General features: G+C 47.0%; 1 protein-coding gene across 1 annotated transcript in view; it reads left to right on the top strand.

The window, feature by feature from the left end:
* The window catches only part of PMFBP1 (polyamine modulated factor 1 binding protein 1), a 51,377-nt gene extending 27,209 nt beyond the window's left edge, over positions 1-24,168 (top strand). The window contains exons 7-20 of the mRNA XM_036346882.1: positions 994-1,120; positions 1,223-1,380; positions 2,876-3,116; positions 6,195-6,381; positions 6,544-6,697; positions 7,630-7,797; positions 8,078-8,215; positions 14,694-14,858; positions 15,366-15,533; positions 15,828-15,995; positions 16,821-16,924; positions 17,410-17,484; positions 19,630-19,865; positions 24,146-24,168. Coding sequence (XP_036202775.1) covers positions 994-1,120; positions 1,223-1,380; positions 2,876-3,116; positions 6,195-6,381; positions 6,544-6,697; positions 7,630-7,797; positions 8,078-8,215; positions 14,694-14,858; positions 15,366-15,533; positions 15,828-15,995; positions 16,821-16,924; positions 17,410-17,484; positions 19,630-19,865; positions 24,146-24,168 — 2,112 coding nt within the window. The remainder of the gene's footprint in view (positions 1-993; positions 1,121-1,222; positions 1,381-2,875; positions 3,117-6,194; positions 6,382-6,543; positions 6,698-7,629; positions 7,798-8,077; positions 8,216-14,693; positions 14,859-15,365; positions 15,534-15,827; positions 15,996-16,820; positions 16,925-17,409; positions 17,485-19,629; positions 19,866-24,145) is intronic.
* The last annotated feature ends 951 nt before the right edge of the window (positions 24,169-25,119 follow it).

Raw genomic sequence — 25,119 nt, 5'->3', positions numbered from 1 at the left:
CGCTGTAACCACATGGACTTTTCCATGTTCTTTCCCCAGGGTCTTGTCATTGGCTACAAAGCTCTTCCCTCAGATACCTACAACATGCTCACACTCTCACCTCCAGCAAGTCACTGCACAGGGGCCCCCTTCTCAGGGAGGCCAACCAACCCATCCTATTTAATATTGCAACCCCACATACGTGTCCCTGCCCCATTACCTCCATTCCCCTTTTTGTTCTATTTCTTCTTCCATAGCACTTATCAACTTCTGTTTTCTATAAGTCACTGCTTATTATGCTCATTCCCCCAGACCCATGGTCGGAAAACTGCGGCTCGCGAGCCACATGCGGCTCTTTGGCGCCTTGAGTGTGGCTCTTCCTAAGCCTTAGGAGTACCCTAATTAAGTTAATAACAATGTACCTACCTATATAGTTTAAGTTTAAAAAGTTTGGCGCTCAAAATAAATTTTAATCGTTGTACTGTTGATATTTGGCTCTGTTGACTAATGAGTTTGCCGACCACTGCCCCAGACAGTCAGCTCCATGGGGGCAAGGATTTGTGTCTGTGTTGTTTGCAGTACCTGGGACAGTGCCTGGCACATGGTATATGCTCCATCAATGACACTGATTGTTATAGGGAGGAAGAGTGGCTTCCTTTGTACACATTCAATGTGAGTGTGAGAAGTCTGCCATATCCTTTTTTTAATTATATTTTTTTAATTGATATGTAATTGACAGACCATAAAATTCACCATTTAAAGTGTTTTATCAGTGAGTTTTAGTATATTCACAGAGTAGGGCAACATCGCCACTAATTCCAGCACATTTTCATCACGCCAGAAAGAAACCGGTATCCACGAAGAGCCACTCCCCATCACCCACCCCACCCCCAACCCCTGGCAACCACTACTCTGCTTCCTACCCGCCGGATTTGCCTGTTCTGGACATTCGGGATTTTAGTAAGTGTTCTCCCCCATGTTCTCACCCTGCCCTGCTCTTTTCCATCTTTCCAGATACTGAAGCACTTGCAGGAGCAGAAAGACAGCCAGTGCCTGCACGTGGAGGAGTACCAGAACCTCGTGAAGGACCTGCGCATGGAGCTCGAGGCCGTGTCAGAACAAAAGAAAAACATCATGAAGGGTACACTGGGGGCCGGTGGGCTGTGGCCAAAAAGGGTGGGGCCCCAGAAGGAAGGCAGAATCCGTCTCTAAGCAAGAAGCCCTCTGTCCGGCCCCGCTGTAGAAATGATGAAGTTGGAGCTGGACCTGCACGGGCTGCGGGAGGAGGCATCTGCCCACATGGAGAGGAAGGACAAGGAGATCATCATCCTGCAGCTTCGGCAGCAGGAGCTACAGATGCAGTTCACTGAGGCCCAGAAGCTCAGTTTGAAGAAAGACACGGTGAGGCGAGGAGCTCTCTAGTCGGAACTAGCAATAGGGCGGGTGTGAGGCCAGGCCTTGGCCAGATAGAGCATGTTCGGCAATTCTGCACCCACTGTGAATGCTTAGGGAGCATCAGCACATGTACAGTGTGTACAATTGTCTCTTCAGGCCCAGAGATTCTGAGGACTTTTTTTAGTACTTCTCATACCACATAATAAATAAATAAAATAGCATTACCTTAATAGAGATGTTGCCTCTGTAAGAAAGAGATTTGTCCCCAGCCCTGCAGGGCAGAGAGTTTGGGACACACTTGGCATTGTTCCTTTATGCTTTTGTTCATGCTTGATAGTGGAAAGAAATAATATAAAATAATGTGTAGCCTAATTAAGAATATGAAGTGAATTTCAATTTTTAAAATGACAAATATCTTAGAATATGCAAATCAGGCAGTTTGAAAATATTAAGGGAGCGCTGCCCTAAAGGATCTGTAGTTGCCAACATAAATCAAGGCCCTGGAGAAGCCTAGGAATGAAACCAAGGACAAAAGCTTCTGTAGTCAATACTATCCAGCTCTAAACTTGATCAGAGCGAGTAGAAATAATCCAATTGGTTGACTGACTGGTCATCCACACCTCCAATTTCAAGGTCCAGAGGCGATCCGTCAGTCAAAATAGAGGCACGTGGAGAGGTGACAGCAAGAAGCAAGGCATCTGGATAGACAGCTTTGAGTCATCCATATATTTACCCAACAAATATTTTTGAGCTCCTACAATGTGCCAAGCACTGTTCTAGGCACTAAAAATATTACATATTTGTACACCTGAAACCTATAAAATTTTATTAACCAATGCCACCCCAATAAATGTAACTTTTACAATAATTTTTAAAAAGAATATAATAAAACATGCAACATCCTTACTCTCATGAAGCTTACATTCTAGTGTGGAGAAACAAACAATAAACAAATAACAGAATTAATGTGTCAGATACTGATAAATTCCTAAAATAGCTTGGTGGCTGTTTTATACAGGGTGGTCAGGGAAGGCCTCTCTGACAGGGTGACATTTGGGAAGAGAGCTGAATGAAGGGAGAGAGCCACCCAGGCAAAAGTCTTGAGAGAATAGCAAGTGCAAAAGCTCTCAAGTGGGAGGCCCCTTGGCGTGCTCTAGGAGACCACTTGTTGCAGACAGGGTGGGGGTCGCAAGAGGTGAGGTCAAGCTAGTAGCCAAGGACCAGGTCATGAGGCATAGCATCCTGGGAGGCCTTTTTCTAAGTGAGATGGAGCATGGATGGTTTTGATCAGAGGCATACAAGATCTGACTTGCGTTTTTAGAGCTACCCCCCCTCCCCTCTGATTGGTGCAGTGAGGGGTGGCAGAGAGCTAAGGTAGGAGGCTATTGCAATATCCAGGCATGAGAAGATGGTGGCTGTGAGAGGGCTCCAAAGAGTCTCTGATTGACTTTGCCCTGCCACTGTCAGGCCTTCGTTAGCATTAACGCATTGCTTTCCTCAGCTCCTCCAAGAGAAAGATGAAATGCTGCACGAGCTAGAGAAGGAACTGACACGGGTTCAGACAACCCTCCTGAAGAAAGAGATGGAGTTTGAGAAGCAGCAGCTGATGACGACAGAACTGGAAATGACCCTCCGGGGGGTGAAACAGAACACATGCCAGGCGGAGTGTGGGGCCCTGCAAGCTGAGATCAAGAAGCTGAAGGACTTCCTCGAAGTTGCCCAGCAGCAGCAGAGGATGGCTGGTGAGGCCCCAGCAAGCGCTGCCCACCACACTCCCAACACATGGGGCTGGAGCCCCTTTCTCTCTCTAAATGGCCATCCCCCTCTGCCTCCCCACGTTCTCACTTCAAGTCTTCCTTTGATCTCATCTCACATCTCAGCAGTTGCTTCATTCACCTCCAACCTCACCTCCTCTCTGGAACCTTCACCACAGCAGGTGTTCAGTTTGGGAGAGTGAACTGCCCGCTGTTTCCTCGGCGATTCAGATAAAGACCCGCTCCTTTCTCTGCCAAGGAGGGCAGGGCTCTGTACTTTGTTTCTTTGCACCACATTCCTCTTCATCTTCTCCAGAACTTTTGTCCCACAATTCATCTCTTCCTTCCCTGTTTTTGTTTTTAATCCTCACCCGAGGATATTTTTCCATTGATCTTTAGAAAGAGAGGCAGGGAGGAGGAAGAGAGGGAGGGAGGGAGGAAGGGAGAAAGAGAGAGAGAGAGAGAGAGAGAGAGAGAGAGAGAGAGAGAGAGAGAGAGAAATTGAGAAATTGAGAAATATCAATGTGAGAGAGGCACATCGACTGGCTGCCTCCACCACACGCCCTGACCACAGCCAGGGATCAAACCCGCAACTGAGGTATATGCCTGTGACTGGGAATTGAGCCCATGGGCCAATGCTCCAACCACTGAGCCAAACAGGCCAGGGCTCCTTCCCTAGTTTTTTTATTCTCTCTCTCCCTTTTTGGGGGGGTTAGGGGCCTCCAAAAATTCTCTTCTGTGCAGCTTGCACTATGGATTGTGTCCTTGTTCCACTGTTTTCTCAGAGGTCGCCAGTAACTTCTTGCCTTGGACATAGAGTTTCCTAGGGGGTGATGAAAATGATCTAGAATTAGATATTGATGATGGTTGCTCACCTTTGTGAGGATGCCAGAAACCACTGGACTATACACTTTAAAAGGGTAAATTTTCTATTATGTGATATAGAAATTGAAAAAAAAAGTAAAAGGTTCAAAGTCAGGCTTCCTCACCCTCCTTTGACTCTGTGTGTCTGTGCTGTGGGCCACCGCACCTCAACAAGTGTTTCTTAGCTTTGGAGACACAACAGGTCCCACAAATCTCATAATTGTTTTCTCCCCGCACCCTGCTCAGAATCATTCATCCCTAAGACTCTGCCCTCATCCTCTTCTCATTTCCCTCTACACTTGTTCTTCAGTGAGCGCCTTCCTCCTTGGAGCTGCATTGCCTTGCAGATGACTCCAAAGCCTAGGCACAGGCCCTGATTTCACACCTGTGACCAGTTTTATTTTTAGAAACTAGCTCCCCCTGGGCAGCTCACCTTCCCCTCTAACTCAGCATTCCTCAAACTGAACCTATTCTCTTCCCTGCTTTAAAATTTTTTTCTCCCTTCTTACAAGGTGTATAATTATTTCCATAGTGATACCACCTTTCCTCCAGTGTCCTAGGCTGAAAAATGGAGAGGAGACTGCTGTTTAAAGTAGAAATGATAGTAGAAACTGTTGGAAATGGGGATATATTTGGCATAGAGAAACTCCAGTAAGCAGCTTCGTGCCCAGTGAAGGCAAGGACGTGGGCTAAAGGATATTGCCGGAAGTCGTTCTCCATTCTAATCCTTCACACTGTTCCTAAAGTACTCTTCCTTCATGTCCAGTCCCTGCTCAAGAACCCAAAAATCAAGTCCAAACCTTTCTCTCAAAGTCTTTCAAAGCCCCTTCTAGTTCATGCACTTCCTCAGCTCTGTCTCTCAGAACTCCCATCCAGCTTCCTTTCAATCACACCAGTCTCTGCCCATCCTCTTCCCTAGGGCCTTCCCCTTCCCTTCACCAAGCATTTACTCTGACATTCCTCTCACCTGGAATTCCCTTCTTCTAAGGTGCAACCCTGCCTCTGTTCCTCGGTAAGTGCACCTCCAACGGTCCTTACAGTGACGTGCTTCCTGAGTTGACAGTCTTTGCAAGTTTAACATTACAGTGCTGTCTTATCGAGAGGGGCAGCTATGGTTCCCTCACTAGACTCTAAGTTCCTAGAGCAGTGGTCGGCAAACGGCGGCTCGCGAGCCACATGCGGCTCTTTGGCCCCTTCAGTGTGGCTCTTCCACAAAATACCACATGCGGGCACGCACGTACAGTGCGATTGAAACTTCGTGGTCCATGTGCAGAAGTCGTCTTATTGATGAGAACCTGGAATCGTGCCTAAAATTAAAAACAACAACATACAAACCTGACTTACCCAAACTTTCCAAGGAGATGCAAGGCCATTGTTCACATTAGTGTTTGTCAGTCATTGTCATGATTTAATTTTATGGATATTGTAAGGTAAATTGTAAGAAATTTAATTTTATCACTAAATATCGTTATTAAGTATGATATCAAGTTTTATTCAACGTACCTATAGTTTAACTAAGACTTAAAACTTTAAGTAAAGTTTATTAAGTTAATTTTAGTGAACGTTGTGGAGTGAAAGAAGATGTAGTGTCGAGGATTGAGAAAGGTATGTTGAGATGGTTTGGACATATAGAGAGGATGAACGAAATGAGATAGACGAAACAGGTATACAAGACAAGTGTGGATGGGAGAGTTGGAAGGGGTCGACCTCAGCAAACGTACCTCAATCAGAGGTACGTTTTTAGCAAAGGCCAGCTTAGGAGTACCCTAATTAAGTTAATAACAATGTACCTACCTATATAGTTTAAGTTTAAAAAATTTGGCTCTCAAACGAAATTTCAGTCGTTGTACTGTTGATATTTGGCTCTGTTGACTAATGATTTTGCCGACCACTGTCCTAGAGGGTCAGGGCGTGTGCCCAAGGGCAGGGTGAGTTGCATAAGATACACTGAGCCATGCCTATCAATTTGTTTCATTTTAGTCAAGAAGGAGACCACAGCTGAAGGGTAGTTGAAGACAGATGATTTAAAAGCGCTCCTTAAGAGCGATAACGAAATGGAGAGAAATGAGGACAGGTGGGAGATGGAAGTAGGTCACACCAGGAAGGAACGAACTATTTAACTGGTCTGGTTTGAGAGCCTGCTCTTCACACATCCTTCCTTCTCACGAGGACATGCCCCTGGCTTGTCTCCTGTCTTTGCAGCTCAGGAGGCAGCCCAGTACAAAGAGGAGGCCGCTTTGACAAAGACGAGCCTGGAGGATTCCCAGAGGAAACTGCAGAACTGCATTCTCCTGGAGAAGCAGAAGGCCGACAAAATCCAGGAGCTGCAGCGAGAGCTCCAGAAGCTGCAGGATTCGCTGGTGTCTGGGGAGGAACTTGCACCCAGCAGGTACCACAGGTTTACCTCCAGAGAGAGGCTCCGTCCCTAGTGAGCGAGCCAGGACACAACGGGCCACTGCCCAGGCGTGGGATAGCGAGCCCCGTGCGGCCAGCTCGCAGTCCGCCCGCACAGACCACAGCCGTCCTCCTACTTCCTGCCATTTTGCTTTAGGAAACGGATAGAGGAGCTGACACTGGAACTCTCTGGGACCCTGAGGAAGCTTGAAATTTCAGAGAAGGAAAAGAGGCAGTTTCAGAAGACAGTGACTGAGCAGGAAATGGCACTAAATGAACAGTTAGATCGCATCAAAACACTACAATACCAGGTATGAAGGGCAAGTAGGCCGCCAGCTCAGGCATTTGCTCTGTTTAACATTAAAGAGATTGGTCTTTATTTGGGCAGATGCCACCACCAATCCATGGCAAATGAATTGTCCGGAATTTGTGTTAGAATGCTAAACCAGCCAGTCAGCTCCAGTACCCATGACCAATAATAAGTATTTTCAAGTGCTAGGCTTAAAAATAGTCAAAGGACAGCTCTAGCTGGTGTTACTCAGTGGTTAGAGCATCAGCCTGCACACCAAAGGGTCTCAGGTTCTATTTCTGGTCAAGGGCACCTACCTGGGTTGCAGGTTCATTCCCCGGCCCTGGTCAGGTGTATACAGGAGGCAACCAACTGATGTCTCTCTCACATCAATGTTTCTCTCTCTCTCTCTCTTCTCTCTCTCTCTCTCTCTCTCTCTCTCTCTCTCTCTCTCTCTCTCTCCTCTCCCCTCCCCTCCCTCTCACCCTCCCTCCTTCCCTTTCACTCTATCTAAAAGCAATGGGAAAATATCCTCGGGTGAGGATAAATAAATAACGAGTCAAAGGACAATGTGTTGTTGTTTTTCTAGGATCCAAAAGCTATCCTTGTCAGTTAAGTTAAAGTCTTTGATCTCTGAACTATTCTTTTTGTCTTTTCTCAGATTTTTTTAAAACTTTATTCGCAGAGGTTTTATGTGGAAAGAGTTGGTAATTGGGAGAGAAGGTTGATACTGTGGGAGCTGGTTCTATAAATAAAATAAGTTGGTATATCTACTTGAAAAAATGTAAAATGTTGCTGAACATCAGAGGAAACTTTTGCATGCCAAATAACCAGGAAGTTGTCCTTATATTTATTTCAGCTGCTCTCTGTGTACAATTGTCTGAGTTTGTTTGTGTGCTTTTCCAAAAATATACAGTCTAAAACTGTCTTTCAGTTCAGTTTTTATTTTCTCAGCACAGGGAGCTAACCAGCACCAAAATCACTCTAGAAGAGGAGCTTAAGGAAGTAACAAGGTTACTAGAGGAGAAACGGGAACAATTGAAAAAAAGTAAAGAACAGGAGACGGTGATGGAGGTAGAGATTGAGACACTCCGACAGGAATTAAAAAAAAAAGAAAAGATGGTAAGAAGGAGAATCTTAGAAGACTCGAGGTCATGAATACAGGGCCAGCCATGAGCCTAGCTAGGCTTGGTGGGAAACGGAGACAGTGGGTACTCAAACCTCAGGAAGGAGGGAGGGAGGGAGGGAGGGAGGGTGGGAAAGGCAAGTGAAGAGGAGAGAGAAGGCCTGAGATACCACAGAGTGCAGAATGGAGCTGTGGGTAAGGAAAGGAGGAGTGGGGTTCTATAGGAGTCTGAGGGTAATACCTCTTTTCTGGGCTTGTTCTTTAATTGGGGAACAGTCAAAAGAGACTTTGCAGAAGTTGGAGGAGGAAAATGAGAATATCAAAGCACAGAGTAAGAAATATTCTACACAACTGGAGTCCACTCTCTGCAAACAGAACTCCTCCCAGAAAATCATCCAAGAGCTGAACAAGGAGGTGAGTAGACAGAAACCCCAAGGGAGTAAGAAACTTTGACCCTGTGTCCCTTGGGCTGAACTGGGCTTCTAGCTCTCCTCCACCACAGAAATGCGACTCCCTGCTGGGCCCAGGGCATCCTGTGGGACCCGCAGCTCCACTCTCCTCCTCGAAGGGGATGCCCCTTCAGTGCCCAGTTGCGCAGCCAAAGAAATGTTTCTTCCACGTGTGGAAGGTCTTATTTACAAACATCTGGTGGAGCTCCCAGACTATCTGGGCTTTGGCATCAAGTCCTCCGCTGTTGCATTTGAAACCAGAGTTGAGTGAATCCATTGTTTGGGGCAATTTGCTAGGGAACACTTCCAAAAATAATACCAAAGCACAAAAAGGGGATGGGAGGGGAGATGGTTATGGTTCATTACACAGATAAAGGTGACAGAGAGGAGCAAACGGCACCTAACATGTGCGAGGCACGGTGCTTGCGCTCAGTCATCATTTACTGACTGTCGGCGTAGGTCCTTTACATGCCTTCTGTCTGCTCTACTCCCAACAAGACATGCAATACTATGATCCAAGCCCTCCCACTACAGACACAGCAGACTCTCATAGCCAGTTAGCCTGGAGGTCAAATCACCCCGGTATTGCCGATATCAATCAAGGCTTAAAGGCAACAAGACTGCGGACAAAGACCACTAGGGGGTGCACCAAGAAAGCATAAAAAATGCGGAGACAAAGAAACAGGACAAAACTGTCAATGGAGGATATTGAGTTCAGAACCACACTTTTAAGGTCTCTTAAGAACTGTCTAGAAGCTGCCGATAAACTTAGTAAGGCCCTCGAAAAGACTGGTGAGACGGCCGATAAATGTAGTGAGATCCTCAAGAAATCTAATGAGACCCTCGATGTTGTGATAAAGAACCAACTAGAAATTAAGCATACACTGACTGAAATAAAGAATATTATACAGACACCCAACAGCAGACCAGAGGAGCGCAAGAATCAAGTCAAAGATTCGAAATGCGAAGAAGCAAAAAACACCCAACTGGAAAAGCAAAATGAAAAAAGAATCCGAAAATATGAAGATAGTGTAAGGAGCCTCTGGGACAGCTTCAAGCGCACCAACATCAGAATTATAGGGGTGCCAGAGGATGAGAGAGAGCAAGATATTGAAAACCTATTTAAAGAAATAATGACAGAAAACTTCCCCCACCTGGTGAAAGAAATAGACCTACAGGTCCAGGAAGCGCAGAGAACCCCAAACAAAAGGAATCCAAAGAGGACCACACCAAGACACATCATAATTAAAATGCCAAGAGCAAAAGACAAAGAGAGAATCTTAAAAGCAGCAAGAGAAAGAAACCCAGTTACCTACAAGGGAATACCCATACGACTGTCAGCTGATTTCTCAACAGAAACTTTGCAGGCCAGAAGGGAATGGCAAGAAATATTCAAAGTGATGAATACCAAGAACCTACAACCAAGATTACTTTATCCAGCAAAGCTATCATTCAGAACGGAAGGTCAGATAAAGAGCTTCACAGATAAGGAAAAGCTAAAGGAGTTCATCACCACCAAACCAGTATTATATGAAATGCTGAAAGGTATCCTTTAAGAAGAGGAAGAAGAAAAAAAAAAGGTAAAGATACAAATTATGAACAACAAATATGCATCTATCAACAAGTGAATCTAAGAATCAAGTGAATAAATAATCTGGTGATCATAATAGAATCAGGGACATAGAAAGGGAATGGACTGACTATTCTTGGGGGGGAAAGGGGTGTGGGAGATGCGGGAAGAGACTGGACAAAAATCGTGCACCTATGGAAGAGGACAGTGGGTGGGGAGTGAGGGCGGAGGGTGGGGCGGGAACTGGGAGGAGGGGAGTTATGGGGGGAAAAAAAAAGAGGAACAAATGTAATAATCTGAACAATAAAGATTTAATTAAAAAAAAAAATACTATGATCCTCGGTTTACAGGAAAATGAAAGGCTGGGCCTAAAGTGACTAATTAGTACGTGATGGGATGGACCAGTATTTGAACCTGGATCATTTCAGTCTAACATCTAACCTCTTTTCCCGTCATCCTGAATGGCAATACTTTCCCCAACTGAATATACTCCATCTTTCTGGGCAAGAAACAGTTAGAACATCTTAATAGGTGGTCTTTTGGGATACAGATGAGAGACCAGCAGCTCTGATTCCTTCACAATATTTTTTAAAGTTAATTTTGAAATACTATGACTATTCTAAATGTAGGAACAGCACTGCCACATGGAACTGTTTGCAGTGGTGAAAAGCTCTAAATTACAGCGGTCTGAGCTCTAAATTACATCTGTCTAATACTACATCCACTAGCCTAATGTGGCCACAGAGTGCTTGGACTATGGCTTAATATGACTAAGGAACTGATTTTATAATTTTACTATTAACTAAATTTAGTTTTATTTAACTGCAGGTAGCCTAATGTGGCTAGTGTCTACCATGTTAGACAGCATAGAAACTCACGTTTCTGGAGATTTTCCCTCCAGAGATATAAATCTCTACTGTGATCCAGAGTTGCGTTCTGAGTCACTCAAATCCCCGAGGAACCTCTCTGTAAATAAGGGATACTATCTACGTATTATATGGGCCTGCCATTACATTTGCCAAAAGAAAGAAAGTCATGTCAATGTGGACGTAAAAAGCACTAATTTCAGAATTCTTTTGGTGGCAGTCAGGAGACTAGAGGATTTTCATGTATGTGTAAGCATGTTTCACTTTTTAAAAGTATGCCCCAAGTATGGTAGACTTTTTTAATCAATTGAAATTGCCACTAGAAAGAGCCTTAGTTTTGCCCAGCCAGGTGTGGCTCAACCGTTGAGCATCAGTCCAAGAACCAAGAGTTCACTGGTTCAATTCCTGGTCAGGGCATAAGCCTGAGTTGTAGGCTTGATCCCCAGTGGGGGGTGTGCAGGAGGCAGCTGATTGATGATTCTCTCTCTCACTCCCTCTCCTTTCCTCTCTGAAATCAATAAAAATATTTTCTTTTAAAGAAACTTAGTTTTGCATTCTAAAATGTATTTTTCTTTCATCAGTATTCTCAATTTTAAAATTTCCCATCTGAAGTCAAAGCAATATATATTGAGATCCTTTTCATCTCTGATTCTAGACATTTTTCTGCCATCTATATACATAGATATATAGATATATCGATATATAGATATATAGATATATAGATATATATATAAAAGCCTAAGCAACCGTTACAACCGAAGAAGCAGTCAACCAGTTGTTATAATGCACAATGACCACCAGGGGGCAGACGCTCAATGCAGGAGCTGCCCCCGGTGGTCAGTGTGCTTCCACAACCAATCTCCTGTGGCCCCTCCTCCCATCCCTGGCCAGCCAACCTCCTGAGGTCCCTCCCCCCAAGCCCCAATCGGGGGTGGGCAGCAGGCCAACCTCCCACAGTCCCTACCCCCTGCCAACTCGCCCCCCTGATAGGCCCCAATCTGGGGGCCGGCTGGCCAACCTCCCAATAGGTCTTGATCACCGGCCAGGCCGAGGGACCCCACTCATGCACAAATTCGTGCACGGGGCCTCTAGTCTATAATAATAAAAGCATAATATGCTAATTAGACTGGTCAGCCTAACGACCTTCCAGACGACCTTCTGGACGAAGCCACAGCTGCGATGGCCAAGGCACGCTGCCATGGCTGCAAGGGCTGAGCCCCTTGCATGAATTTCGTGCATCAGACCTCTAGTATTTTATAATTAACTAGAGGCCAGATGCACGAAATTCGTGCAAGGGGCTCGGCCTCCATAGCCGCAGCGGCTTGCCTAGGTGACTGCCTCGGCCCTCACAGGCCCGGCTTCATCTAGAGGTCACCTGGTCTAATTAGCATATTATGCTTTTATTATTATAGATTACTGTTAAATACTAAGGAAGCTAATTTATTTTTATTCTATATTTGGATATCTTATTAAACTCACTTATAAGCAATAGTATTTTTTCAGTTGCTTCTCATGGATTTTCTAAGTTATGATTAGATCATTTACAAGCAACAATTTTCTAAACCTTTGTAACATATATTACTCATTTTTCTTGCCTTATTGCATTAGATACTACCTAAAGTATGGTGTTCAACAGTAGCATCCTTTCTTGCTTTTAATGTTAATGGAATTCATGTTTCAGTCTGATATTCCCTGTAATGTGCCGAATAAAATTAATCAAGTGGGCCCATCCTTGCATCCCAAGTATAAAGCCTGACAGTGTATATCTATCACTCTTTCAATCACTCTTTGGAATGTTCTAAGAAGTGAAGTAAGGCCAATAATATAGTAATCAAGAAGGCTATTAGGCCAAAACCGGTTTGGCTCGGTGGATAGAGCGTCGGCCTGTGGACTGAAAGGTCCCGGGTTCGATTCTGGTCAAGGGCATGTACCTGGGTTGCAGGCACATCCCCAGTGGGAGATGTGCAGGAGGCAGCTGGTCGATGTTTCTCTCTCATCGATGTTTCTAACTCTCTATCTCTCTCCCTTCCTTTCTGTAAAAAAAATCAATAAAATATATTTAAAAAAAAAAAAGAAGAAGGCTATTAGTATAGGATGAGAGTAGAAAGATAGGTAGCAGTAGACATTGTGGCCTCTGTTAAGAAATTTTGGGTTTTATTCTAAGAACATTTGATAGACATTGATGAAATTTCCTCAAGGGGCAGAGGAGATGATTTGATCTGATTTCGGTTTTCAAAATATAGCTTCAACTAATGTGTGGAAATGGATTGGGGAGCAGGGTCAGTTTGGGAGTGAGGAAACCAGTTGGGAAAGTATTGCTATCTAAGTTAGAGTGTTGTCAGTTAAGACGGAAATCAGCAAATTCAGGATATGTTTCGGCAGTAGAATCAACCAGACTAACTGACAGAAAGTGAGGAATGTAGGATGACTTAGTGGACTTCACCTATAAAACCATCCAGGTCTAATGTCTTTGGCAAGGAGAGAGCAGATCTTTATGAGAACTTTTCATTAAAACTCTTGGATTCTTTAATTTTATATATGTATGTGTATATAGTATTTTTAGTATCTTTTCCTAAGCTAAACCACTCATGTTAGAGAAGTTTAAGATAAAGCTTCCATTTCAGTGTCTAGCATCATTGTGATATTTTTACCACCTTTATTTTTGGTATCTCACCTCTATGGTGACATTTCTCAATCCGGCCACCAATTATCAAGAGCTTACGGTGGGTTGTAATTTCTCCAGCAACTCCCCTGGTTCACTGTGCAGACCCAGTTGACTCCATGGTTTTCCAAAGTCTCCACAAACTGTACTTTTATTTGCAGAAGACCAAATTATTCCACCTTTAGGATTAACTTCACCCCCCCTCCCAGATAGGTAAATATAGGGGCAAAAATACAGTCTAACACTTCTCCCATTCACCAGTTCCTAAGGTCAAAGATATTCAGAATTCCACTTGGAAAAACAATAAACTTCGAGTACTGAGCAGTTACTGAAGAAAACCCAAAAGGGTGTGTTCCTCTGTGTGTGTAGCCACATGGAGAATGCAGTGTACTGGAATACCAAAAAACATAAGTCAGGCACACGAATTTCTGAGGTCTCCCTCCTGCTTCCAGACTTAGATGTTGATCCTATACTTAAAGTGCAGAATAAAATGGCTAATTACTTAGCATCTTCATGATCATAACTCACAGCTATGTAGCATTTATACCTTACAAAGCCCTTTTTACATCCCATTTGATCATCACAAAAACTCTATGAAGCAGTTGAAAGTACCCCGATTCGCAGAAGAAGAAACTGAGACTCAGAGAGATGAAGTAAATGACAGAACCAGGACCTCAACAGAGACCCTCTAACTCCCCATCTCAGTTCCTTTTAACTAGCACGAATACTCAAGACAATGTTTAAGACACGGACTTCCGTTTTTAAATATACTTCTGCCAGAACTATGTATTCAATGCATCTCTAATTTCAAACACTGCCCAATGCAATATTTCACTCAGTCCAAGAAGAGTAATATTTACTGAGCACCTATTATGTGCCGTGCCCTGAGCTGTAAGCGAAGAAAGCACGGGCAGCCCTAATTTCATGGTGCAGTAAGTCTAGTGAATTATGTCAGGAACAAAGTGAGGCACAGTGCACACAACTGAGATACTGTATCACGTCTCCCATCCTAGAATTGGATCTTTATCAAAGGCTGCAGAGTCTGTGAAAGGGACTTTTCATGACACATCATGGCCCAGTACCTCCAGGAGTCCTTGTACTGGGGGCGGGGAGGGGAGGAGGGGCATGCTAACCAGAAGCTGAACGGTGGGGAGAGGAGTGCAGAAGAGCCTGGAATAGCAGCTCTTCCTTTTACAACAAGGAGGTGGAGACGGGGGCTTTATCTCACACTGCTCTACGGGCTAGTGCAGAGGGAAGAGAGCCCGGTGCTCCTCCTGTTTCCTATGGGCACAGAGAATGCCTCCATAGCCATGAACCTTGACAGTGATATTCCCCCTCCCTAAAGGTCGCCTCTCAGAAGGAGACCATAGTGCATCTGCAGGCCCAGCTGGACAAGGCTAAGCATAAAGAGCAGCATTGTCAACAGACCATGGTCAGTAAAGAAGTCTATGAGGAACTATCCCGGAAGTCAGCTGCCTGCCAAGACGACCTGACGGAAGCTCTCGAGAAGGTGGGCCACGCCCTGTATCTCTAGGACAAAGACATGTCCTAGCAGTGGGAGAGGCATAGAAACCAATTTCCTACACTCCTGACTGTCCCCGAGGCTCGTGCAAACCCTGGCATGCGCTGGGATGTCTGTCCAGAGAAGGCCTACTTCTTCTGAGTCAGGGTTTTGGGGAGGGTTGGGAGGAGCAAGATGGAGGCCAAACCTGATACATCTTTCTGCCCAGGGGTGACCCAGGGCAAGGTCCTCCCAAAACCTGGATTATCAGGGAAATTCATGCTCCATCCCTATGCTGACCATGTCTGATCCACTCATAGGGCCAAAGAGAGAGGGAACAGAGGAGGAAATGTGGGATGCAGGAAACCAACTATTGTGGGACAGTAGGAAAATGACAGGGTGTCTGCCGCCCTCGGTAGAGGACAGGGAGGGTTGGAGCCCTTCTCCATTCAGGGTTCAGCAGAGAGGCCTCCAGGGTTCTGACAGCCACCTCATCCCCTTTGTCTTTACCTAAAGCTCAACCACTCGATCTCAGAGACCAAGAGCCTGCACCGAAGCTTGATGCAGGCCCAAGATAGGAAAGCTCAGCTGGAAGAGGAAATCATAGCTTATGAGGAGAGGATGAAAAAGCTCAACATGGAATTAAAAAAACTTCAAGGCTTCCATCAGCAGAGTGAGATAGAGGTGAGGAGCAGCCTGGGGCTCAGGCTGCCTTCCTGTTCCAGGTCCCCAAGGTCACCTCTTGCACCCACAGCTATTTAGCACTGAGCCATAATGGGTTCCCTCCCCTTGTTGGGTCCTGTGAGTTGAAGGTCCGGAGCCAACGATCAGAGCAGCAGCGCCCTCTGCTGGCCGCTGGCAATAAAATGCCCCCTAACAAATCCCAGAGCTGAAAAAGGGCCCTCTGGCCTGGTCATGGGTCTCTGGGGTCACGGCGGCAAGCTGGGGGTCTCCTCCTCACTTTGCGCCCCTGCGCAGGTACACGCCTTCGACAAGAAGCTGGAGGAGATGAGCTGCCAAGTGCTGCAGTGGCAGAAGCAGCACCAGTGTGACCTCAAGATGCTGGCCGCTAAGGAAGAGCAGCTCCGGTCCTTCCAGGAGGAAATGACCACCCTGAAGGAGAACCTCCTTGCCGACGAGAAGGATGTAGGTGCTCCTCGGCTTGTGGTCACTTCTTCCCAGTTCCTCCCAGCACTGCCTACAGCCACCTGGATACCAGACAGCCCTTGGGGAGGAGAGGAGAAGGCGAGGGGGGAGGTGCCTGGGAGCAAGGAAAGACACCTGCTCTATTCAGCACAAAGCAGGGTGTGGGTGCTATAGCATCTGTATCGACCAAACCATCTTCCTGTGGCTTTGTTGATAGAGATATTGAGCAAAACAAAAGCCCCATTCCAGGGGAGAGAGCATGCCCTCTCCCTGTCAGGTACACCAGCCACCCCTGACTTAGAAAATCCACTGGGCAATTTCCCTCCAGAAGCCATTCTGATGCTTTTATTTTCCCTGCAGTGGAGTCAGCTAAGATCTTAGGGTGTGATGTGCCCCATGCCTGGCACCCTGCGCGGTGAAATTCATGGCAGGAAGTCGTAGGATACCTTGGGGTGGCCACAGGGCCTTGGCTCCAATTAAGAAAAAAAAAAAAGACATCTCTTCCTCAAGATATTTTTCCTTCCATATTAAAAAATTGGCTTAACCAAAATCTTTTTTAGAACAATAGTGCCTTTGGCCTGAAAATCAGTGTAAGTGTACAAGTCTACTTTGTCTCTACTAGAAACGGTGGCTGCTCAGAGGTGGCACCTCTGTGTGGGTGCAGCCTGGATGCTGGAGGTGGTGTCCTGCTGTGGCAGTTCCAGCTCTGGCCAGCAGAGGCAGTGTTTCTTCTCCCAGGAAGAGAGAAGAGGCCTGACTTGGGAGCAGGCAGGTGACGGGCCCATGCTCCCACCCCTTACCATCTCATTTTCTTCTCCTACAAAGCCCTGTTGCCTGCCCCAGCGGCCTGTGCTCACAGACGCCTGCAGGCTGCACCGAGAGAATGATGAGATCATGACCAACATGGAGCAATGGGCAAAAGAGCAGAAGTAAGTAAGGAAGAAAAAAATAAGACCAGGTCCCAAGGCCTGGGCTAAACCGAGGACCCATACATGTGCCAAAGAATAGTCTCTCAGCCTCTCTCTCTTTCTCTCTCTTTCACACACACACACTGCCCTCCTGGGAAGCTGACCCCATCTCGGCCCACACCCAAGGCTTGGGGGTAAGCTAGAGGGCCCTGCTGACGTAAAAGAGAAGCAGCTCTGATGGGCGCTTCACTGAGGGTCAGCTTTCCTCTTCCCAGCCTGGGGTCCGGCTTCGCTGCCTAGATCCCTGAACTCGCCTGGGATCACAGGGAATCTGCACAGGAGTTGAGTATGAAGAGTCCTCTTAATTGCCAGGGGCCAGGAGGGCTCCAGCTCTGGGGACTGGGGCCCCGCAGAAGCCTTCCTGAGAACACCCAATGTCCCGTGTAGCCAGCCCATGCTGTGCTCACAGGGGTCTGGGAACTCTTTTCTCGTGGATTTTATTACAGAGTCGCCAATGAGCAACTAGGAAACAAGCTCCGTGAACAGGTCAAATACATTGCCAAGCTGACTGGTGAAAAGGAGTAAGTCATCCTACACCACCCTGGCTGCTGCTTGGGTTTTAAGTAGAAGGATTGGCCAGGAGCCAGGGCTGGCTTTCTCACTGGATACGTGGGTCAGACCCCAGGAAAGGCCTGGGACTTTGGAAAAACCCCAAGTCCTAACCTCATCTGTGAGACCTTGGACACATCACTTTACCTCTTAAGGCCATAGCTGCCTCAACAATAATAAAAGGGAGTTAATGGTCTCCACACGCCTTTCCACTGTCACTTTCTGTGACTCTGAGGTCAGAAATGCTGAGAACGAAATGGGCACAGAAAGCAGACTGTGTTAGTTAGGGTGGGGGCCAAGCTGCTGTAACAAAGATCTCCAAGTGGAGGAACATAGAACATGGAAGGCACAGCTCTAGGAAGTGAGAAGTCCAGGTTGGTGGGGTTCCTCTGTCCCACAGGGTCATTTGGGGACCTAGTTCTTTCTACTTGTTGCTCTACCCTCCTCTGGGCCTTGCTTCACTTTCATGGTCAAAGCTGGGTCAGAAGCGAGTGGCAGGAGAGGAGTGTTGGAAGTTCGGGAATGGGGGAAAGATATGAATGTCTAAAACTGAGATTTCAAAGGGGGTGTAGTAATAGGTACAGACAGGCTCTAGGGCAGTGCTTCCCAGTCTCCTGCTAGACAACACTTAGAACATGATCGCATTGGTTTGGCACCTGGAAGGGCCTGGGATGGGGTTGCTGTGACCAGTCAGCAGCTGCCCCAGACCCCGCACCAAGAGCAGAGGTCTCTCAGCACACCTAGAACCCATTGTAGAAAGCTCAGCTCCAGGCTGTGACCTAGAGAGGGTGCCTGAGTGGAAAGAGAGGACATCGGAATAAGGAGGTAGGAACGGAGGTATGACTCGGATAGAAAGTACGAAATGTTGAAGGCATCGGGGGTGCTGACAGGAGTGGGCCAGAGAGAGTGGCAGAGAGCCAGGGGCATGGCGACCCCACCTGCAGGCCCAGTGGCATGTGGAATGTGGCGACCACGTGAGGAGCTACAAGGGACTGGGTGTCGTCAACTCTGGCCAGGTTTACAGAGAGCAAGAGGGCAAAGCACGAGCCCAGAGAGGAAGTTGAGGATGAATTTTTTATTTGATTTCCTTTAGAGGGGGGAAAAAAAACATGAAATTTTTTACTAGGATACAAATATTTTCTGAAAGGGTTTAACTAAAAGAAAAATTGTCTGAATCTGAGGGTAACAGAGAATGTCAGGTTTTTTTCTTATATTGTGTCAAGTTCTGGTCCTCATGCCCTAGCTGGTTTGGCTCAGTGGATAGAGTGACGGCCTATAGACTGAAGTTCTGGTCCTCTCTCCTATAAAGAACTCATTCTTGAATCTCTTTGAAGGAAAACCATTTTCGAATAATAATAGCTCCACTGATATGTATTAAGACACTAAGGGCTTTACATGTGTTAACTGAGGCGGATGAGGAGAGGAACTCACAAGCTAAATAACTTGCCCATGGCCTCACAACTAGTAAGTGGCAGAACCAGCATTCCAGTCCAGGAAGTCTGGTTCCTGAGCCCTTGTCACCCTACCCTCCACCTCGATGTGGAGAAACACAGCTGTCCATATGAATAACTGCCATGGATCGAACCGCAGGAAATATGTAGTTATCTTCCCCGTCACCTGCATTACAGCCACCATTTTCTCATTGTAAAAGGGGGATAAGTTACTCGCCCGAGCTCTCAAACAGAGCCGGATCCCCGGGCTTCCCACCTTTCAGCAAAGGGATGTGAAAGAACTTGGACTCGGGCCTCAGAACAGAGTCCAGGGCATGGCCGTGAGAGACCGAGGACACGTGGTCAGAGTTGTTGGTAACAGCCTTCTGGCTCTTCCAATCAAGTCTCTATCATTTGTCACACTCAGTTATCCCCATTTAACAGATGAGAAAACAGAGCCAGAGCTGAGATGACTCCGTGGGTCTGGAGCCACCCCAACCCCAGGCCTGGCCTCTTCCAGGGACACACAGAGGCTCCATTCCCACAGAGCATGTGTGAGAGGGCTCGCTCTGGAAGGAACCAGGCGCCCATGTCTCTCCATTCTGGGGTGCCTTTCTCTGTCCTTTCCTGTGGGGAACCGAGGAGCTGACGCAGACCAACACCCACCTGTCCCCTTCCCTTCCCCAGCCACCTCCACAATGTAATGGTCCATCTGCAGCAGGAAAACAAGAAGCTGAAGACCGAGATCGAGGAGAAGAAGCTGAAATCCGGGCACCAAAGGTTATGCGTGAAAGCTCTGAACCCGTGCAAAACAGAGCCCACACAGAGGAAAGGGTGTGGCAGCTTGGACTGGAGGGGGACGACCGAGAGCCTGAGCCACAGAATGGATGTCACCACGTTTGCCGGGACTCCGCTCTGCTCAGGTATGTCCCCCATTTATCTTTTGCTACTTACCACGATGTTGTCTTAGTCCCATGGGTCAAAAAGATAGCAGCCTGATACTATTTTTCAAGAGATTACTAGATTGCGAACTCAAAAGGGAAAAGAAAACAAGTCAGGACCAGAGGTCATTGTTTCCCTGTCTGTAGACAAGGCTTGTTCTCACTACGAGTCTTTGCTGGTACCGAGTGCTCAGTGTCTCAGGTCTGTCCCTTACCCAGACCAGCTGGAATGTGGGGACCGAGAGCAGCAGGATAGGCATCTTCCGCCTGTCGTGAGTTCTGGGAGCCACACGAGCGCGCCCTGTCCCCTGCACAGCCATCTTTTCTGCCACACAGACTCCGTCACCCTGAGGAAAATCACACTTCAACAGAGCGGCCTTCCTGGCACAAGGCCAGTCCTGAGGAGTCGCCTCATTAATTTCTCCTCAAGTCAAGACTGTCGCTTCCTCCCGATTCCCTCAGGTTCTTCATGTTGCTAGAACCAGCGCCTCCCCCTGGGCATCATTCCCACACGTTTCTGAAGACAGTGAGTCCCCATCCCTCCCTCTGGGCCTGGATCAGCTCCTACGAGAACATATCACGGTCCCAGCCTATTTTGCAATATGCTGATGTTTACTGAGTTTTGTCCACTTCCTGCAGCAGAGGCAGCCTTAGCCCCTTACCACCCTCTCCAGGCCCAAACTCTAAAATAAAGACATGCGCACAGCAGCCCCGGTGAGCTCCTGGCATCCTGCAGACATCTCTGTCCCCTCCAGCCCCCAGCAGTGTGTTCACCGCTGCCTTCCCTGGATTCTAACGAATACAGGCCTCTTTCACATGTATAGGAGTTGTCATTCCCACAGTCAGCTTCTGGATTCGTTTATAAACCAACCAGAGAAAACTAGCTCCTTCTTTATTCTTTCTATCTCTGTCTAGAATTTAAGAAGAAAAAAAAATCTAAAATCCTTAAAGAGAAAAGTAATCCTGAGGTGCAAAAGAAAGGACGAGAACTAAGTGATGCACTTTCCAAATGGAGGACGGAGAGAGAGCCGTCTGCTTCCTCCCTGGCCACCACACGTCATTCCTCCTCTGAACAGTTTTATTTTTCTCCCCAGCCAGCTCAGTACAAGTAAAACTCCATTATAACAAACTCCAAGGACAGCTAAACTATTTTGTTGTGGTAGGATTTTGTTAAACTGAGTACATGTCTAGAATTCCTATTCTTAATCTGTAGGAAATTGAGAGAAACAGCTGCTAAGGTAAAATAAAGAGAAAGAAGTGAAAGAGCTTGCATTTCTGGGTGGAGGGGAAGGGAAAGCGGAGGAAGAAACCCACTCGTTGGTAGCAGTTCGTAAATCATCTCCCTCCCCAGCCGAACAAAGGCCAGGAAAAGTCACTGCTTATGGTGACACAGGATGCCCCTGCCAGAGCAGCGGGAGGCGGGGTGCGGGCACATCTGGTCGTTTCTTTTGTGATGGGTGTTGTCTGCTTATGCTCTTTTGACTGTGCTCCCCCATTTGCCTTAGGATAAGGATTTATTTTCTAGAGAAAACAAAGATGGGAAAATCTGGTACTGATAATAGCTTCCTACTTCTAGCCTGTGGACCATTTACTTAAACAAAAGTTCAGTGTCATGAAAATTCCCAGTACAGTCTACTAAGAAGGCATTTTTTGACTTTATTTTACAAAGAGGTTTTCTACATGTTGGTGAAAGCGACAATATCTGGATACTTTGAATACTGTACATTTTTTCCAAGTTGCCTTTCACTTCCTGGGGGGTGATTACACCAGGCCAAGCAGGTAGCAAGGGAGCTACGGGGAGCAAAGGCGCAGCAGAGCCAGAAAAACATGGTGATGTCACCCAGCCCTCTGGCCTTCAGACAGGACAAGGGGCAGGGAAGCTCAGTGTTGCCTTCCTATCATTCTGTAAGCCAGAGGTGGGGAACCTTTCTTCTGCCAAGGGCCATTTGCATATTTATAACCTCCTTCAAGGGCCATACAAAATGATCAACTTACAAGTCACCCCTAATGCCTTGGCAGGGCCTAACCAAAGGATCTTGCAGGCCTTACAGAGCCCGTGGGCCAGACCTTCCCCAATGCTGCTAAGCAATAACCAAAGTTAGTTCCTAAAAAGTAGTTTAAACAGCTGATATTTTTAAAACACAGTTTCTGTATGATACTGAATGATGGGCACATGTCATTACCCGTTTGTCCAAACCCATAGAATGTTCATCACCGAACGTGACTCCTAATGTAAACTGTGGACTTTGGGGGAGTAATGATGTATAGGTACATCTAGAGCAGTGGTTCTCAACCTTCCTAATGCCGCGACCCTTCAATACAGTTCCTCATGTTGTGGTGACCCCCAACCATAAAATTATTTGCGTTGCTACTTCATCACTGTAATTTTGCTACTGTTATGAATCGTAATGTAAATATCTGATATGCAGGATGTATTTTCATTGTTACAAATTGAACATAATTAAAGCACAGTGATTAATCACAAAAACAATATGTAATGATATATGTGTTTTCCGATGGTCTTAGGCGACCCCTGTGAAAGGGTCGTTCGACCTCCAAAGGGGTCGCAACCCACAGGTTGAGAACCGCTGGTCTAGGGTAACAAAGATACACTTCATTACACTCTGGTGGGGAACGCTGATGATGGCAGAAGCTGCGCTTGTGCGGGAGCAGGAGAAATCTCTGCACCTCCTGCTCAACTTTGCCATGTACCTAAAACTGCCCTAAAAAAATAATAGAAAAGAAAAAATGACTACAAAGCTAGGACTTAGCCAAGGGGATTATAAATAAAACTAGAGGTCCAGTGGACAAAATCCATGCACTCGGGGGGTTCCCTCAGCCTGGCCTGTGCCCTCTTGTAGTCTGGGAGCCCTCAGGGGATGTCTGACTGATGGCTTAGACCCGCTCCCTTAGGCGGCTGTGGAGGCGGGAGAGGCTCGACGCACTAGCCAGCTGTGAGCCCTGCTTCTGGCTTAGCAGCACTCCCCCTGTGGGAGCGCACTGACCACCAGGGGGCAGCTCCTGCATTGAGCATCTGCCCACCTGGTGGTCAGTGCTTGTCATAGCGACCAGTCATTCTGCCATTTGGTTGATTTGCATATTAGCCTTTTATGATATAGAATAAGAGCTTCAGCTACCCAGTGGGAGGATGCCACCAGATTCTGATACCTAGGACCAGCAGAATCCTGTGTAATAGAGTATATTTCTCTCCCTGGGCTAAAGGGGCTCAGAGCAAACATCAGCCCCTCCGCCTGCTTCCTTACTGAAGGGAAGAGGGAGCTCCCTGAACCACCAGGTTGCCACATACACACTTGCCATTTGAGCCTCTTCTACACAACCCAACTGAGGGGGAAGCCTCCTGCCATGGATAGAGCCTGGCAAGCAAGCTCTGGGGTCCCCTATCTCAGCCCAAGACCCTCAACTGTTGACATATCCAATGTGTCTAAAGCACCCAATAGGCATTCAAGGACAGATGCACGTGACTGATACAAGCAGGGGACCCCTATAAAGACAGTGCAACAGCCTTGCTGCTCCCTCAAACCCAGAAATCTGAAGGGCAGTCTCAGGAGTCCACTTCAGGGCTGTTGTCACAGAAATGCTTTTGTACCTCTAGGAAAAGACTGCTTATCACCTAAGGCAGTGGTCGGCAAACTGCGGTTCGCGAGCCACATGCGGCTCTTTAGCCCCTTGAGTGTGGCTCTTCCACAAAATACCGACTTCTGCGCATGGGCCACAGTTTCAGTCGCACTGTACGTGCGCTCCTGCATGTGGTATTTTGTGGAAGAGCCACACTCAAGGGGCCAAAGAGCCGCATGTGGCTCGTGAGCCGCAGTTTGCCAACCACTGACCTAAGGGAATGACGGTAGGAATCAGAGCATTAAAGCTAAAAGGAACTTACAGTGGATCTGAATGGACAGGATCTGCCAACCAAAAAGCATTGGAGACACAGGTGCAGACTCTTAGGCAGCCTCAGGTAGAGCCTTGGGGAGAGGAGCCGCCCCATATCTGGTGGCACCCAGGTGTGCCAAATGTCCCTCGCCAGGTGTTCTTGCTTTTAAACTAGAAGGTCAGATTGGACCCATGGTTTTCATCACCTCTCCGGCCTCAATTTTCTTCTCTAAAGAACCTGAAGGCGAGTTGTGACTCGTCAGAGCCTGTTAATAATAAAGCCATGAATTGAAACCTCAATCTTTTTCATTTTCTGTTGCATCCCAAGCCCAAGTGTGTAAATAGATTACATCCCAGCTTACTTCTCTCCACAGAGCAGGTAGACAACTTCTGCTAGCCCTTCAACCCAGGGCCAAGATAGAAGCCTTCCCAGGCAAGCAGCCAGAAGCCCTCTCTTCACTCCAGAGCTGCGAGAAGTCAGTTTCACCTACATTCCCAATAAAGGCGGTTAGAGGTAAAAAAAAAAAAAAAGAAAAAGAAAAAAAAGAATGGAAGTAGAGGTGTAGCTGATGCTGGCTGGTAAAGTCTGGCTTCCAAACTCATCCTTAAAATTGATTTAAATTTTAACCTATAATGAGCTATAACAGATGGAAATTCAAATCCCAGGAACAGAGTGGGGAAGGGAGTGGAACTGAGTCAGCAGCGTGAGCCATGCACCTTGGGCTCTGGCTGAGCGCTGGCCAGTATCCGGCTTCTTCTTAGCCCCAAGCCTGTCGGTGCTGTGGCCCCAACACAGAACCTTGCACCCAGCACACCTGGCAGAAGCCCAACCCTAGGGAATCACAAAATAAGGACCTTGAGTGATGCAAAGGGCAAATACTCGTTACCTCAGCAGACTTAAGAGGCTGCTTAACAAAACACTAGTGATTCCAACGTAAGGATCATTTATTTATTTAATTTCAGTGAGGATGGGAGAGGGAGATAGAAACATTAATGAGAATCAATGATTGGCTGCCTCCTGCACGCCCCCTACTGGGGATCGAGCCCACAACCCGGGCACATGCCCTTGACCACAATCGAACCCGGGACCCTTCAGTCCACAGGCTGACGGTCTATCCAGAGCCAAACCGGCTAGGGCCGTGGTCGGCAAACTGCGGCTCGCGAGCCACATGTGGCTTTTTGGCCCCTTGAGTGTGGCTCTTCCACAAAATGCCACGTGCGGGCACGCGTAGCATACAGTGCGATTGAAACTTCCTGGCCCACGCACAGAAGTCGGTTTTCGGCCTGGGCGAGTCTATTTTGAAGTAGTACTGTTGATATTTGGCTCTGTTGACTAATGAGTTTGCCA

This window comes from Myotis myotis, unplaced genomic scaffold, assembly GCF_014108235.1.
Source record: "Myotis myotis isolate mMyoMyo1 unplaced genomic scaffold, mMyoMyo1.p scaffold_m19_p_19, whole genome shotgun sequence".
Lineage (NCBI taxonomy): Eukaryota > Metazoa > Chordata > Mammalia > Chiroptera > Vespertilionidae > Myotis > Myotis myotis.
This window is presented reverse-complemented; position numbering and strand designations above follow the sequence as displayed.